We start from the raw sequence: 14901 nt of genomic DNA, 5'->3' as shown, positions 1-14901 counted from the left end.
ACTAAAAAGGAGAGTGAAGCGCGGAAAAACTTACAAGATTGCGCGAAGTAGGGACCTACCCAAACCAGCCAACAACATGGGAGGTCGCTAATAGCTGCAAAACATCATCACAGGAAGCTAATCCAAGCAAAAGCACTCGATCGAGAGAGTAGATTACTCGATCGAGTGACATGGGCATCTAAAACAACTTGATCGAGGAAATAGGGCTCTCGATCGAAGGATTCTCTTTTGCAGGCACTCGATCGAGAGGAATATATACTCGATCGAGTAGAAACAGCAGCAAAATGGTTCGATCGAGTACAAAAAGCACTCGATCGAGCCATCTTCAATGGATTACTGCAAAGACGCAATAAAACAGCCCGCAAAACTAACAAAACAAGCGTAACTGATCTAGTCTATGGTACGAAGACCAATTATTACAACTAAAATGAAATGTTTGAAAAACAACTAAAAATTAAATCTCCGGGTTGCCTCCCGGGTAGAGCTAGTTTCAGACAGGTCCCAGCTCGACCTTCTTTTTTTTCCTCTAGCCATTCTGATCTATCCCAGTCAAAACAGCTCAAAGTGCGCAGTAGCCGATCAAACAGCTGCGCATGTGCTACACAAAACTGTAAGTAGCACCATAGTAGAATAGAAGCATAGGAAAATAAAATATATAAACGTTTAAGCCTAACAAATTTCCTATGACAGTTCCTAAATTTGTCCACAAAATAAAGGAGCTCGGGAGCAATTAATAATAATCTAGGGTACCGTTTCAGGTTAACAAATTTATGACGACAAGAATGGTAAAAAGCTGTTAAATTATTTAACCAACTGGGAGGGGGTAGAGCATTGGAAGAAGAAAAAATAGGAGTCATATGAGGTAGCGTACTATTAATACTAACAATAATGAAATTATGGCTAACTACCTCAGGTGGGTTGCTCTCAATATCGGAATCATCGACAAAAGAATGTATTACCTCATCCGTGCTAGGAGCAATTACCGACTCAGCTGTCTTCTCGTCACCCTCCTTAGTGGATTCATCCCGTAAATCGCAGCCTCAAGCGCATCCAGCTCGGCTTTGAAAAGGGGAGACTCACCATAACCGTTATCATCATCAAAATTGTCATCTAAAACGAACTCAAGTGACAAATCATTGCTCGCCCTGGCCAAATCAGTCGATTGAGTAGAATTGGTACTCGATCGAGAGCTTTCCTCTTGATAAACACTCGATCGAGTACATGAATCAGCTCGATCGAGTACTTCCTCAAAGCAGCTATTCGATCGAGTGGAATTTTCTGTTTGATTGAACATTTCCTCAGTTATTTCACTCGATCGACCGCTACAATCCATTCGATCGAGCGAATGTTGTTGTTCAGTGCATAAATCTTCGTGTGATGCGTGATTTTCTGATAGATCTTCGTAATCCGAGTCAACCAAATCATCAGCAGCACTAGGCAATGCGGGTCCTTCATGGGAAAGACCACTCTCGGTATAGGTAAAGCATACCTTCTCTGGTTGCCTAATGTTCGACTCAGCAGCTAATTGAGCTATTTCGGACACGAGCTCATCAATTTGTGCACAAGTATGTCTATCATGTTCTTGCAATTGGAATGGAAGTGCCTTCACCAAAGACTTCAGCTCAGCAATCTCTTCTTTCCGTTTATCAGGAGGAGGAGGTTGTTGTTGCGGTGGCCAGACAAACGGAGGCTTTTGATAGCCTCGTTGATAAGGTAGATGTGGCGGCACAACTACATCGAAATGGCTAGCTTGTCTATGCTGTTTGAACGCATAGACCTCGTCATTTCCCGCTAAGCAAACAGCTGCATTGTGCCCAGCAACACCACATCTCCCACAGTAAACCACCTGCTGCGCCATAGAATGGAACATAGGTGGAATGTCAAAGGTAATCAAGCCTTCCCTTTGACGATCTTTTACCTAGAACTGTCTAGGTAGGACCTGTAGGACCTATCAAAACAGCACTAAAGAAAAAGATGAGAACGGCCTCAAGGGAAAAATCCCTTGAGGCTAAAAACAGACAAAAATAAACAAGCAAATAAGTAGTTGCCTCCCCGGCAACGGCGCCAAAATTTGATACCGTCGTTTCAATACCAAAAATAAATACCTAGATACTACTAACAGAAGTCAGCGGTAAGTGGGGTCGATCTCCACAGGGAGGCGGTCACTATCTACTTGTCTATTCGGTCTGTCTACGGTCACTAATGGGGTTTTGAATTGTTTTAACTAAACTAATGAGATTAAAAAGGAATAAGAGAAATTAAATAGAGAGAGAAAACTAGGATGTCGGGTTATCAATGAACGTCAGTCAATCGCAGTTAAGGTCACAGATTAGTTGATGTGTCGGTCTAAGGGGCAATGAATATCTCCTTACAGACTCAATTCGCCCTAAAGCACTATTAGCTTAGCTTCCGCCCTCACTAAAGCATTCTATTGTTCACTGCAGGTCTCACCCCTTCCAACCTTCCGGTCTAGGTTAAGTCTTACCAAGGTTAAAAAGGATAAAGGCATTGATTCAATCAGCAAGATACAATTAAAGCAGTGATTAACAACATAGACAAAAACAACAACGACAATCTATAAACCTAATTAGCAATTAACATCGGTCCACCGAATTCCCTAATCCTAGCAGGGAGAATTAGCTAGTCATGAGTGAGAAAAGAGCAAGAACAAAGAGAAGAGAAATAATAAACATTAACTAAAGAGAGAAAAGGGAAAAAGAGAATTACAGAGAAAAGATCCGGAAAAAGAGAGGAAAGCAGTCAACAGTAGAAAAGAGAGAAGAAATTCTGAAGTGTCAAGGAACTGCGTCCAAGATGTTCCATACGTTTCTATCGTCGTCCTTTATATAGAAAAGACGATTTTTATTTAACCTAATAACGAAATAAGACTAAAAAGCCCGAGCCCAATAGCAAACCACTCGATCGAGTCATTTAAAACTACTCGATCGAGTAGAATTAAGCTCAAACCACTCGATCGAGTGAAATAACCACTCGATCGAGTAAACCCTAAAAGAACACATTTCTATCGAGTATAAATTGTATTCGATCGACTATTCTTCCATCCAAAAGCACTCGATCGACCAGTAAAGTTCTCGATCGAGTGTTATCTGACTTCAGCAACTACTTGTGTCGTTAGTTTCAGCTTTGACTTGGTTATTTAGCTTCTGACACGTCTTCACGCATCCCGTAGCAGCAATATTTCGCGCTCCAAATCTTCTCATCCTCCAAATGCATGCAAAACGGACGATAAAAGGCTCGATTCTACCACTTTCAGGTCCATTCTTGCAAATAAAACAAAACAAACCAAAATAGCATATTTGGGGCATTTTGTAGCATAAAACTACGAGAATAGCATAGAAATACGTGCATAAAAAGGCCTAAAAGGACTACACGTATCAAATGTCATATTTTTTGCACAGCTTGATCTGAATTTTTCCATGCAGCGTAATGCTTTGGCAGAATATTTCAATGACATTGGTGATTTGAAGGAAAGAGTAAGAGCAATGGAGCCTGCTGTATTAAAAATGCCTTGGAGAAACCATCAAAATGTTGTTGACTGTGGTATTTACACAATGAAACATATGAAAACGTATAAGGGGGGTCAGTATTGGACTTGTGGGTTGACATAAAACAACGTAAGTTTCTAAACAATTTATATCCCATAATTGTAAATGTACTTTTGGTTTAATTAAATGATCTTTCTTAAAGTATTAAAAGCACATTCTTGTTTATATGTTACCTATCCTCAAGATATTCTAACTTTTGTAGATGGATGGACTTCGAATATTGAGAATCAAATATCTTTGCACTTTAGTTTCATCCAAGTGCAACATTGTTTGTGATGACGTTTTAACAAAGGTGAAGCAGTATCAAGAGAAGCCCTTCCCAAAGAAACTGGATTCGTCTGATAAAGAATTCTACGAGGATAAATGTGGTGATGAGACTGTTGGGGATGAGGAGATAGGAGAGGAGGTAGTTGGAAAGAAAGAGAAGAGTACCGATGATATTGGTGTTTGTGACAACAATGAGACTGTTAGGGTTAAGAAGAGAACAGTGGAGGTAGGTTGTACAGAAGGGAATATACCAGATGGTAATGATGTTTGTGAGAACAATGACAGCACGACAGATGTGAGTAATACAAACGACATAGCTAGGATAAAAGATAAGAGTACAAATGAGCATAATGTGCTTGACAGTGCTGACACTACCAAGGGCAAAGTCATCAACAATCAAAATGTTCATGAACGTGAAACAAGTCAACCAGAGTCTCCGAGCACCCTTGCAAATCGTAATTTACTAAGCACAGATACATGCCTTATTACTCCTCTTACTGACTTTCAGAATTGCATTGCTGATTATGTGTCGTATAGTAGAGAAAAACATACCGATTTAGCTAGGTATATATATATCTCTACTAATGTACAATATTTAAATTTAAAATATTATGTATCCTGTTTTCAGTTAACACTGGTAGTCCTGAACCAGGGAACTTCTTGTGCATGTGGGTGACATTTCTCTTCGGCGTATTGAAATGGCAACGCTACGACAATCTAAGTATTTAACGAGTGATGTGATCGATTGTTGGGCAAAACTTTTGAATGCCAAGGAATCTAGAAGAAACTCTTCAGAGCCATATCGATTTTTTTTCACCACAGCTGTGTGTGTAAGTCAAATATTTATATAAACTTATTTCAACAAGTAAATTTTGTAATGTTGTTTCCCTTGATTAACATCAGAAACTTTACTTGTCTTGCATACAGATGATGCTTCAAGGAGAACTGGACACTGTTGAAAATTTTATGGTGATTAAGGATATAATGAAAGAAGAGTTTACCCAATTCTTGGTTAACCCAGATAGAATTGATTTGGTTAGCATCGACAATATACACTCTTTCTACATGTTATATTTAATTTGCTTGTTTCCTAATTAAATCTTTTAAAATCTACAGTTCTTCTTCCAGTTATATATAAAAGGCATTACCATTTACTAGTCATTGACAGCAACAAGTATAAGTTCATCATCATTGATAATGTGCATCGTGACGGAAAACCAGAAGAATTTTTCCACGATAGACCACTGTCTTTTGTAAGATTTTATGCTCTCTTTTGCTTAACAGCACTAGATGTTGTTCCTATTCATTATTATGAATGTACAATGACTTTACATAGAGTGTACCTTCCCCAAAAATATGGCATGTCTTAATTTTATTATTTTTGTGATATTGTAGCTCATAATTATTAGTGTCCTAATATTTTCTTCCCCCCCTTTCTCCGCCCGAGCGTAATGTTCTAGCAGAATACTTGAAAGACATCCGTGTTTCAAAGGTAAAAGTTGATCGCATCAAAAAACTGCAGCCTATTCTTGCAAAGATGAAGTGGAGGAACAACACTAACAAGACTGATTGTGGTGTTTACGTTATGAGACATATGGAGACATTTAAGGGTAATCTAAATTAGACCTGTGGCCTTAAAAAAGGCGATGTGAATTTCAGAAGTAATACAATTATTATTAATACATAATTCAGTACACATTTGTACATGTTCTAAGCCCTTGTTTTCTTTACTTTCCTAGGATGCTCCCATACTGATTCTGCGGAAGAAATACATTTCATATATGATTTCAACAGAGGGCAATGTATGTTTTGATGTTGTACTAAAGAAGGCAATGGATTTCCGTTCAAACCCACTGCCATGGGAAGAATACGACGATGAAGATGAGGAAGATGCTGAATTCAAGCCGTAAAAACTTTTTTAGTTTCGTTTGTGACATTTGTGTGAGTAATTTAACATATATTGAGGAAGCTACGACTCGAACAACTTGAAGTTTGAAAAAAAATTAATTCAAGAGAGTGTTATATTCCGGAAAAAAATTTCAATAAAGTTTATTATGTTCTTGCAAAACAACAATAATGTTTATTGTGCAAAACGCCTTAAAATTATTGTACTCTGGGAAAACAATTCCAATCAAGTTGATGATGTCCCTGCAGAACAACAATAATGAACCTTTAATACAAATGAAATATATTTTGGCTATAAGAGTAATGTACTTTGGCAGTGAAATCGAATTGTACATACAAGCCTTTAAGAATATTCCTTGCAGAACAACAATAATTATCCTTTAATACAAATGAAATATATTTTGGCTATAAGAGTAATGTACTTTGGCAGTGAAATCGAATTGTACATACAAGCCTTTAAGAATGTTCCTTACAGAACAACAATAATGATCCTTTAATATAAATGTAATATACTTTGGCTATAAGAGTAATGTACTTTGGCAGTAAAATCGAATTGTACATACAAGCCTTTAAGAATGTTCCTTGCAGAACAATAATAATGATCCTTTAATAGAAATGTAATATACTTTGCCTATAAGAGTAATGTACTTTGGCAGTAAAATCGAATTGTACATACAAGCCTTTAAGAATGTTCTCGTAGTGTATAATATGGATGTCTATCCTTGAATCAAAAATTTGCATCTTCCACTTCGTTATCAGATTCATCTTCTTCATCGTCGTCCTCCACATCATCAGATTCATCTCCTTCATCGTCGTCATCTTCATGGTGGTATTTGGTAAATATGCAACATAATGTAAATTAAATATTAGATTTTATAAGGAGAAAATGGCCAAAATGAACAACTAAATTGATATACGTTTAATGTTAACCAAATATACATTGCTGAAATTCTCATCTGTGCCTTCAGAACAACCATAATGTTCATTGCACAAAGAGCTTATGTGCCTCCATGTAAGAGTGATGATTTTGGAAGGTAAACACTATGCGCTATACTTGTATAATTAATAATTATTTAACATTAATGTAATATGCTTTAATAAGAAACCAAATTATACATACCTGTCAGATGGTTTGTTTCTTTGCAAGTCCTAGAGTTGTGTCTTTGGCGGCCACATGTTTTGCAGTGCCTCTTCTCTTTTCCTCTCTTCTTTAGGGTTTTTAACATTTGTGATTCAATTCTCTTGCCCTTGGTCCTACCCTTGTTTTTAGATTTTTTAGGAACATGAATCACCAACTTCTGAGGTATTTTGCAGCCCACATACTTATCTATTTCTTTCATCTTGTCTTTCTTCTTTGCTGGAACACTTCTGTTACTAATCATATCCAATCTAATATCTCTCAGTTTTTCAATCAAAAGCTTCATGTCGTTATCATCACACTCGGCCTACGATGACACAAGAATAAACCTCTTGCCACATACTCAAGACTCAAACTTTTCCTCGAGAAAACTTTTGAGAGACATCTATCGTTTGCCATCTTTATCAAAGACAGCTTACTCATTGCAGCTTTTGTCCATCTTTGCATTATGTACTTTGTTCTCGGTATTTTTTCGAAAATCTTGGTTGTGTAGAATCCAAAGCGGTGCTCGCACAACAAGCCCATTTCTACGAAACATAGAACAGGAACAAGTAATCTCCATGTTATCTGGTGAATATGCTACGTTCCATGACTTATTTGGCATCTGCAAGTATGTTAGAATATATATTTTTATCTCATTAATCTTCTCCACATATTCAAAACGGCAATCAGACAAAGTTGCAACCAATTCTGTTTTGAAGTCTTTGAAAATGTTGTGCGAGTATATTTCAGAAGAATGGACTTCAAGGTTTGATTTTGTTTTCCGTGGGATTTCAGAGTGTTTGTTTTCACTGTTCAACTTGGACTGCTTGTGTCTTTGTGCTTCCAAGGCACTCTCATAGCACACCCAAAACTAAATAAGGGTCAAATGAGGTGTGAGGAACTTGTCAAAGAAACTGTTTTCACTCTCAGACCTAGAAGTAACCCTCATCAAGCCAGACATGGAAACATCTTTAAAATAGGCAGGGATCCACTATTCCCTGATATCGTACAAATCTGAAAACCACTCGTGTTCTACAAGTTGATAATCAGTCATTATCTTCCCCCATTGTTCTTCGAATTCATCAGGCTCAAGTTGGTTGTTCCAAACACACCTATTGAGCCTGGTCTTAAAATCCTCATCTTAAAACAGTTGATAACTGACTTTTTCTCTTAGTTTCTTCATTATGTGCCACATGCACAGTCTGTGTGTTGACTCCTTAAACACTTCCGGGACTACCGACTTCATTGATTTGTCCTGATCAGTAATTATAATTCTCGGCTGGCACCCACTCATTGCTTCCTAAAATGTCTTGAACAGCCATCTATAACACTCAATAATTTCATCACCTATCAATCCAGCTCCAAAATTTATGCACCTTTTGTGGTGATCAACTCCTGTGAAAGGCACAAACACCATATCGTACTTGTTTGTTACATATGTAGCATCTGCTGATAACACCTCACCGAACAGCATGTAGTTCTTTATGCAGATCGGATCTGCCCAAAACACTCCAGCCAGGCACTTGTTTTCATCTACTATAAAATCAAAGTAAAATGAACTGCATGTGTCTTTTTTCCAATAAGATTCTCAACAAACATTTGCGTATCAAAATTACCAATGTAGATTTTTATGTCCCTGACAAAGTTTTTGAAATCAACCTCAGTAGCACCAATGTTGTCGTAACCTCCACACAGCTCCTTCCAACCTCTATAGGCTTTCACACCACCTAGTTTTAGCACCTTTACCTTTGTGACAAATTGTTTCTGTACCTCTGTCATTTTTCGGTTTCCTTTCAAGAATATTGTAGATTCTGGCGAAGCAAGTGGATGGTTATGGGCTTCATCGAATCTGGTAACAATATAAGTTCCATTTTCTTGGTATTTGAACTGCACTAATGCACGACAGTCAATTCTTGTAATAGGCCTTACACGGCTTATGTCTGTCACATCAGATTGTGCATCATTGTCAGCAGTATCAGTATCAGTATCAGTCCTCTTCCTTTTCCTACTTTCCTTTACACCTTGCCTATTGCAGGCAACATTCCTTAATGCAAAACTGTTTGATAACTCATTGCCTTTAATCCTTTTTGTTGTTGCAAGTCTTGGCGTAAACCCACAGATTGTACAATAATCTTTGTAGAATAACTCTGATGATTCTAGTGTTTCGAATACTTGTCCTACTTTAGGTTTCTTTTCCTCTGGACAGAATGGAATGTACTGGAGTGCACTTAATGTTTCAATTCTTGTTCTTGGTGTCTTAAAGCTGTTATTTGTAGAAGAAGACGTAGTTGCGTCACTTGTACTCATTGTCTGCTTCAACAGTAGTTAAGTAAGTAAGTATATTGAATATTATTGCATCAATAATGCAGTAATCCAATTCTAATATGCTCTAAAAATATTGGTAATTTATTTCGTACAAATAAAGGTTCATATATAATGTATTCATGCCAATGTCCATTATCATGCCTTTAAAGGAACATTTATTTTACTGCTAATGTTCATAGGAAATATTGTTGTCCATTTTGATATAGCATATATAAAATGTATTGAATGCTAATGACAGTAAATAAACAAATAGACATAATACTATTTCATTAATATTAGAAATATTTACAAAAGCCATTCAAGACTTTCAAAAGCATAAAGCCTATTAAGGCTTATACTGAAAAAAAAAAAACACAAGATAATACAAAATAACAATATACTAGAAAACTAACTTAATACTCCCTCCAATCCAATCCAAACTACCCACTTGCTTTTTGGAGGTCAAACTTTGAAAAGTTTGACCGTTAATCCACAGACAAATATAAAACTTTGAACGATAAAATTTACATATTTAGTTGTATTATGAAAATATCTTTCATAAATTATATTTTTTGCAAAAAAAAAATTATATATAAAGGAAGAAAACGCGGTCAAAGTGTCGCCTCGAAGACCACCCAAAAGCAAGTGGGTAGTTTGGATTGGATTGGAGGTAGTATATTTCTAAACTGATCTAACAGTCGGAGTCATAATAATCCTCATCACCAGAATGCTCCTTAATTTCATATTCCTGTCTGTGTTTTTTATATTGTCGTACTTGTCGTTTATGATGTCTAATTATTTCTTCATGACTAGACATACACCTGCAAAGGCAGTATCTTTCAAGCACCCGATCATTCTTTGTGATAGTGATTATTCCATTTTCATTTCCCCGAACCGCGTTTTGGTAATAATCCCTTTCAATTACCTTTGGGTCGTTCCCTATAATGAACCAACTTGACCAGGCCTTGCACACCTCGGCCATGTTTTTCTTCTCTTGCCTCACAAGTCGGTCAAAAAAAATCCGGAGGAATTCAGGAGTAGTAAGGAAATTATGTAAAGGACGACTGTGTGATGGTACATTCATCTCCACAGGAATATTTCTTCCAACAATCCAGTTTGAAGAAAACTGGCCTACTTTCCATTGCCTATAATTATTCACGAAATTTTCTTTGTCAGCAACATTCCTGTAGTGGGCTATTTTGCATTTAGAGTAAGACATTGTTTTTTTTTTTAAAGAAAATTAAGTAGTTTTCTGGAGAGATTAAAGGTTTTGGTTATTGAAAAAGGTTTTAGAAATGAAGATAGGATGGAAAAGCGGTGGTGTACTCTTGGCTTTATATAGTGGATTAATTGAGTATAAGAGATTAAATTTTGTGAGCAGTTGTGTCTTTTCAACTGTCACAAACATAATCATGGTAATTAATAAATTGGTTGCAGTTATCTATGTTATTTAAACGACTATATGTATTACGAGTTCAATTTAATTGATATTTTAAATTCCTGTCTAAATAATAAAATGTACCTTAAAAAATAATATAATGTACGTTTAAGGTCTGCTTTTAAATCTCTTGCATAAAACAGTACATGCATATTATGAAAATACGTAATGGACATTTGAATTAAACTGAAAACACGTTTATTTTCCAAATAATGTTTCATGTTCTTTTTTAAATAATTTAATGTACCTTTAAATATAATATAATGTACATTTTCCAAACAGTGCTTAATGATATTTTAGTTGCACCTAATTATCAGAAAATGCAAATTATGAATATAGATAGTGGACAATTTATTTGATGGAACATATTTTTTTATAATTAATATAATGTACATTTAGAAGTAATATTCAAATTAATGTGAATAGTTGTGTCTTTTCACCACATAACAAGTTATAAACCGTCATTTGACTTATTGTGACTTATTGTGAACAGTTGCAAGACCACTTGCAAAAGGTAATAATTACTTGCACATCCTTATTATATATAATGCACATTTCAATAAAACTGATTGGACATTTTCTTATGAAACGTGTACACCACAACACAACACATTATTATTACATGCAAAATTACTTTTCAGTTACTTCAAATTGCACACTTTTCCTTTCTTATTATTTTTACATTTTTTCTCACCACAAAGTACATTTACATTTATCATCCTCCTAAAATCAAACAAACAAACTATAAACCCTAATATAACACTTTTCATTATAAAATTAATGTTTTTGTGGTTCTGGACATTAAATCTAGTTAACTAAATTTAATCAAATCTAAAATTAAGTTGAATTTGATTAAATTCAACTTTAACATCATCATAAAATCAATTCAACAACGATTCAGAAAGGAATTAAATAACATTGAATGAACATACCTCAATATTGACTGTAGAAAACAATAATTCCAGATGAATGACGAAATCAATTTCGATTTTCCTTACAAAGTTTTGATCATAAAATAACTGAATAGCTTATGAATGCAAAAGTTTGAAAAAATTGAATCTGATTTGCGCTTCGAACACAGCAATTGATGATGAATAACCGATTTTAGATCACTAAATTTGATGTCGAAAAACAAAAATTTACAAATTAAGGAAGGATTCTTGATGAAATCGATTGATTTTGTTTCGTGTGGTTTGATTTTGTTCCTTAGGTTTGATATTGCTCACATGTACACTCTTATTTTTTGTTTTTCGCAAAACTCTACTTTTCAAAGAAAGCGCTAATCGTCTAATCTCGGCGTCGGATAATTTGATGGACGGTTGAGAGTTTGTTTCTCACGGTTCTCACGATAAGCCCCGTTCTCATAGGAACTCTAGCATATATATATATATATATATATATATATATATATATATATATATATATATATATATATATATATATTACTCACAATTACAAAACACAAAACATAGAAAGAGGAAGAGAAGAAAACTAGAGAGATAAGAAACTTTTTTTTTTCATCTACCGTAAGTTTCTAATACCGCTTTAATCAATTGTTTACATATGTAAGTTTGACCCTTGACCACCCTTGACCCTGCCGTTTAACAGGCGTTGACCACCTTGACTGAGGGTTTAACCGTGCGGTGATTTTGGGTGATTTTGGGGTAGATTCTTGTCTTAATCGTTATTATATTGATAGATTAGTAATTGTATGCATATTATATGATGCTTAGGTGGAGAATTCGTTGAGGACCGATTCTACATGATCTTTAATTGCTTATATTATTGGTGAATTGCGAAAAGGTAGGAAACTACTCAATTGAATGTTATTCTTATTGTCTTATTCCTTGCTTGCCATATTGGATTAAATGGTTTGGATGTGGCATGATATTGTTGGCATAATCTATTATAATGGCATAATTGATTTATCCTGCCGGAATTCTTTATCTTAAAGATTGTATTCTTATTATGAGTTCTTATAGATTGTGGAATTATTATTGTCTTGTTGGATTCTATTGTTGTTAGAGTTGGAGGATGAGTTTTGTTGGACCAGGCACGGGGATGTGGAAGGGTCGTGGACCTGAGGTGTGACAGTGTGTTCATTGTCTGTGTATCCAGACTATGTGTCTGAGGCAAGACTGTGTGTCTAGAAGTGGAGTATGACTGTATGTCTAGAAGTGGGATATGACTGTGTGTCTAGAAGTGGAGTATGACTGTATGTCTAGAAGTGGTTGTGTGTCGTGGTGTGTGGTTGAGATACGGATTAGTGGTATGTTGAAATGGTTGTGTAAGGCATGAATGTAAATATGAGAGATTTTGTTGACTTTTGTTATGGCCTAGGTGTGTGGTTGAGATACGGATTAGTGGTATGGCATCATTTGGAGTAGACTAGTTTGTAAGGGTTATTGAGCATGAGGTGTCGAGAGGATTTAATGAATGCAAGTAATATCATGGAAAGAACTATGGAGGATCTTGGTGAGTGTTGGATAGTCTTTGAGGTTACGTGGACGTAACCTTAATTTTAAGTGGGGTAGGATGTCATATTACGAAAGTAGCACTACATTTTAATTTTTATTTGATTGTCTTAGTAAGTGTTGGTAAGCGTGATGAGTTCTGTTGTTGCATTAGAGTGGACTTAAGGATTTGGTTGTTGTAATTGTTGGTGGTGCACCATGTGAGTATCTGGGGGAGAATTGGATAAGACCATGTAGCCTTGAGTATTTGAAAGAGTATTGGATAAACCATGTAATCTGTTGGTATTTGGGAGGAACTGGAAACTTTGGGATGAAATTTGTTTAAAGGGAGGTAGAATGTAATACTATTAAAGTTAATGGTAGATATGTAGTTGAGTGATATGTGTAAGTGGTTTTGTAATGTGAGTTAGTAACATTAGCGTTGTGAGCTTGACGTGCAAGTAGAAGTGGATTAGGTTGTGAGTTGTAGGGAGTATGCGCGAACTTCGAGGACGAAGTTCAATTTAAGGAGGGTAGGATGTAATACCCAGTTAATTTGTGGCTTTTTGTTAATAAGAGAGATCATTTGTTGAGTTATTGTTGTTGTTTAGTTCCTGTATGATGGTTATTTTGGGTGAACTTCAGGACGAAGTTCATTTTAAGGAGGAAAAACTGTAACACCCCTCATATTCTCAAGTTATAGTACCCTTTGTGTATGTCCTAGTGTAGTGTAGACTATAAAGGAATAATAAAGAACTTGAACAAATGTGTTAAAAGTTGGAAATGTGATCACTTGTTTTAGAGGCATTTTCAAACGGTCATATCTATAGTTGTAGAACTTTGATGAGGGTGATTCAAATTGGAGGTGAAATCTTATTGTCTTAGCTTTCCAACACATGGTCACAAGCTTGATTCCGATAAGTAACGAAAAAATGACAGCTATTTGAAAATTAGTGCGCAAAGCTGAACACATTGAGTAGGACACGCGTTAATTACTTTCCTAATTTCCACTATTTCCTAAATTGATTCTAATATTATTATATTAATCCTAAACTGACATAGCTCAACCCTTTCCCTATATATACATACTCTAATCACCTATCACTTTGTATTCTATTAATCACAATTACAAAACACAAAACATAGAAAGAGGAAGAGAAGAAGACTAGTGAGATAAGAAACCCTTTTTCTTTCATCTACCGTAAGTTTCTAATATCGCTTTAATTAATTGTTTATATATGTATGTTTGACCCTTGACCACTATGGACCGTTGACCACCCTTGACCCCGTTGTTGACCAAACGTTGTCCACCTTGACCGGGGGTTTGACCATGCGGTTTGAGGGTGATTTTGGGCGATTTGGGGGTAGATTCTTATCTTAATCGTTATTGTATTGATAGATTAGTAACTGTATGCATATTATATGATGCTTAGGTGGAGAATTCGTTGAGTACCGCTTCTACATGATCTTTAATTGCTTATATTATTGGAGAATTGTGAAAAGGTAGGAAACTACTCAATTGAATGTTATTCTTATTGTCTTATTTCTTGTTTGCCATATTGGATTAAATGGTTTGGATGTGGCATGATATTGTTGGCATAATCTATTAAAATGGCTTAATTGATTTATCCTGCCGGAATTCCTTATCTTATAGATTGTATTCTTGTTATGAGTTCTTATATATTGTGGAATTATTATTGTCTTGTTGTATTCTATTGTTGTTGGAGTTGGGAGATGAGTTTTGTTGGACCAGGCACGGGGATGTGGAAGGGTCGTGGACCTGAGGCGGGACTGTGTATTCAGATTGTGTGTTTGAGGCGGGACTGTGTGTCTAGAAGTGGAGTATGA

At 35.7% G+C, this 14901-nt stretch overlaps 1 protein-coding gene across 1 annotated transcript; it reads right to left on the bottom strand.

Moving 5' to 3' along the window:
* Positions 1–8158: 8158 nt before the first annotated feature.
* On the bottom strand, positions 8159–9165 carry LOC141590443 (protein FAR1-RELATED SEQUENCE 5-like). Its single transcript, XM_074411035.1, has 2 exons — positions 8475–9165; positions 8159–8391 (listed from the first exon to the last, which is right to left on the bottom strand). Exons 1-2 carry the CDS (start codon positions 9163–9165, stop codon positions 8159–8161), a joined length of 924 nt encoding a protein of 307 aa, XP_074267136.1.
* Positions 9166–14901: the final 5736 nt, after the last annotated feature.

This window comes from Silene latifolia, chromosome 7 (assembly GCF_048544455.1).
Source record: "Silene latifolia isolate original U9 population chromosome 7, ASM4854445v1, whole genome shotgun sequence".
NCBI classification, from domain to species: Eukaryota; Viridiplantae; Streptophyta; class Magnoliopsida; order Caryophyllales; family Caryophyllaceae; genus Silene; species Silene latifolia.
Note: the sequence above shows the minus strand (reverse complement) of the source record. Positions and strands in the feature narration are given on the sequence as shown.

Coding starts and splice junctions, on each gene's coding strand:
- LOC141590443 (XM_074411035.1), bottom strand. CDS start 9,165: ATGAGTACAAGTGACGCAACTACGTCTTCTTCTACAAATAACAGCTTT. Junction 8,392..8,474: donor GGACATAAAAATCTACATTG/GTAATTTTGATA, acceptor ATTTTATAGTAG/ATGAAAACAAGTGCCTGGCT.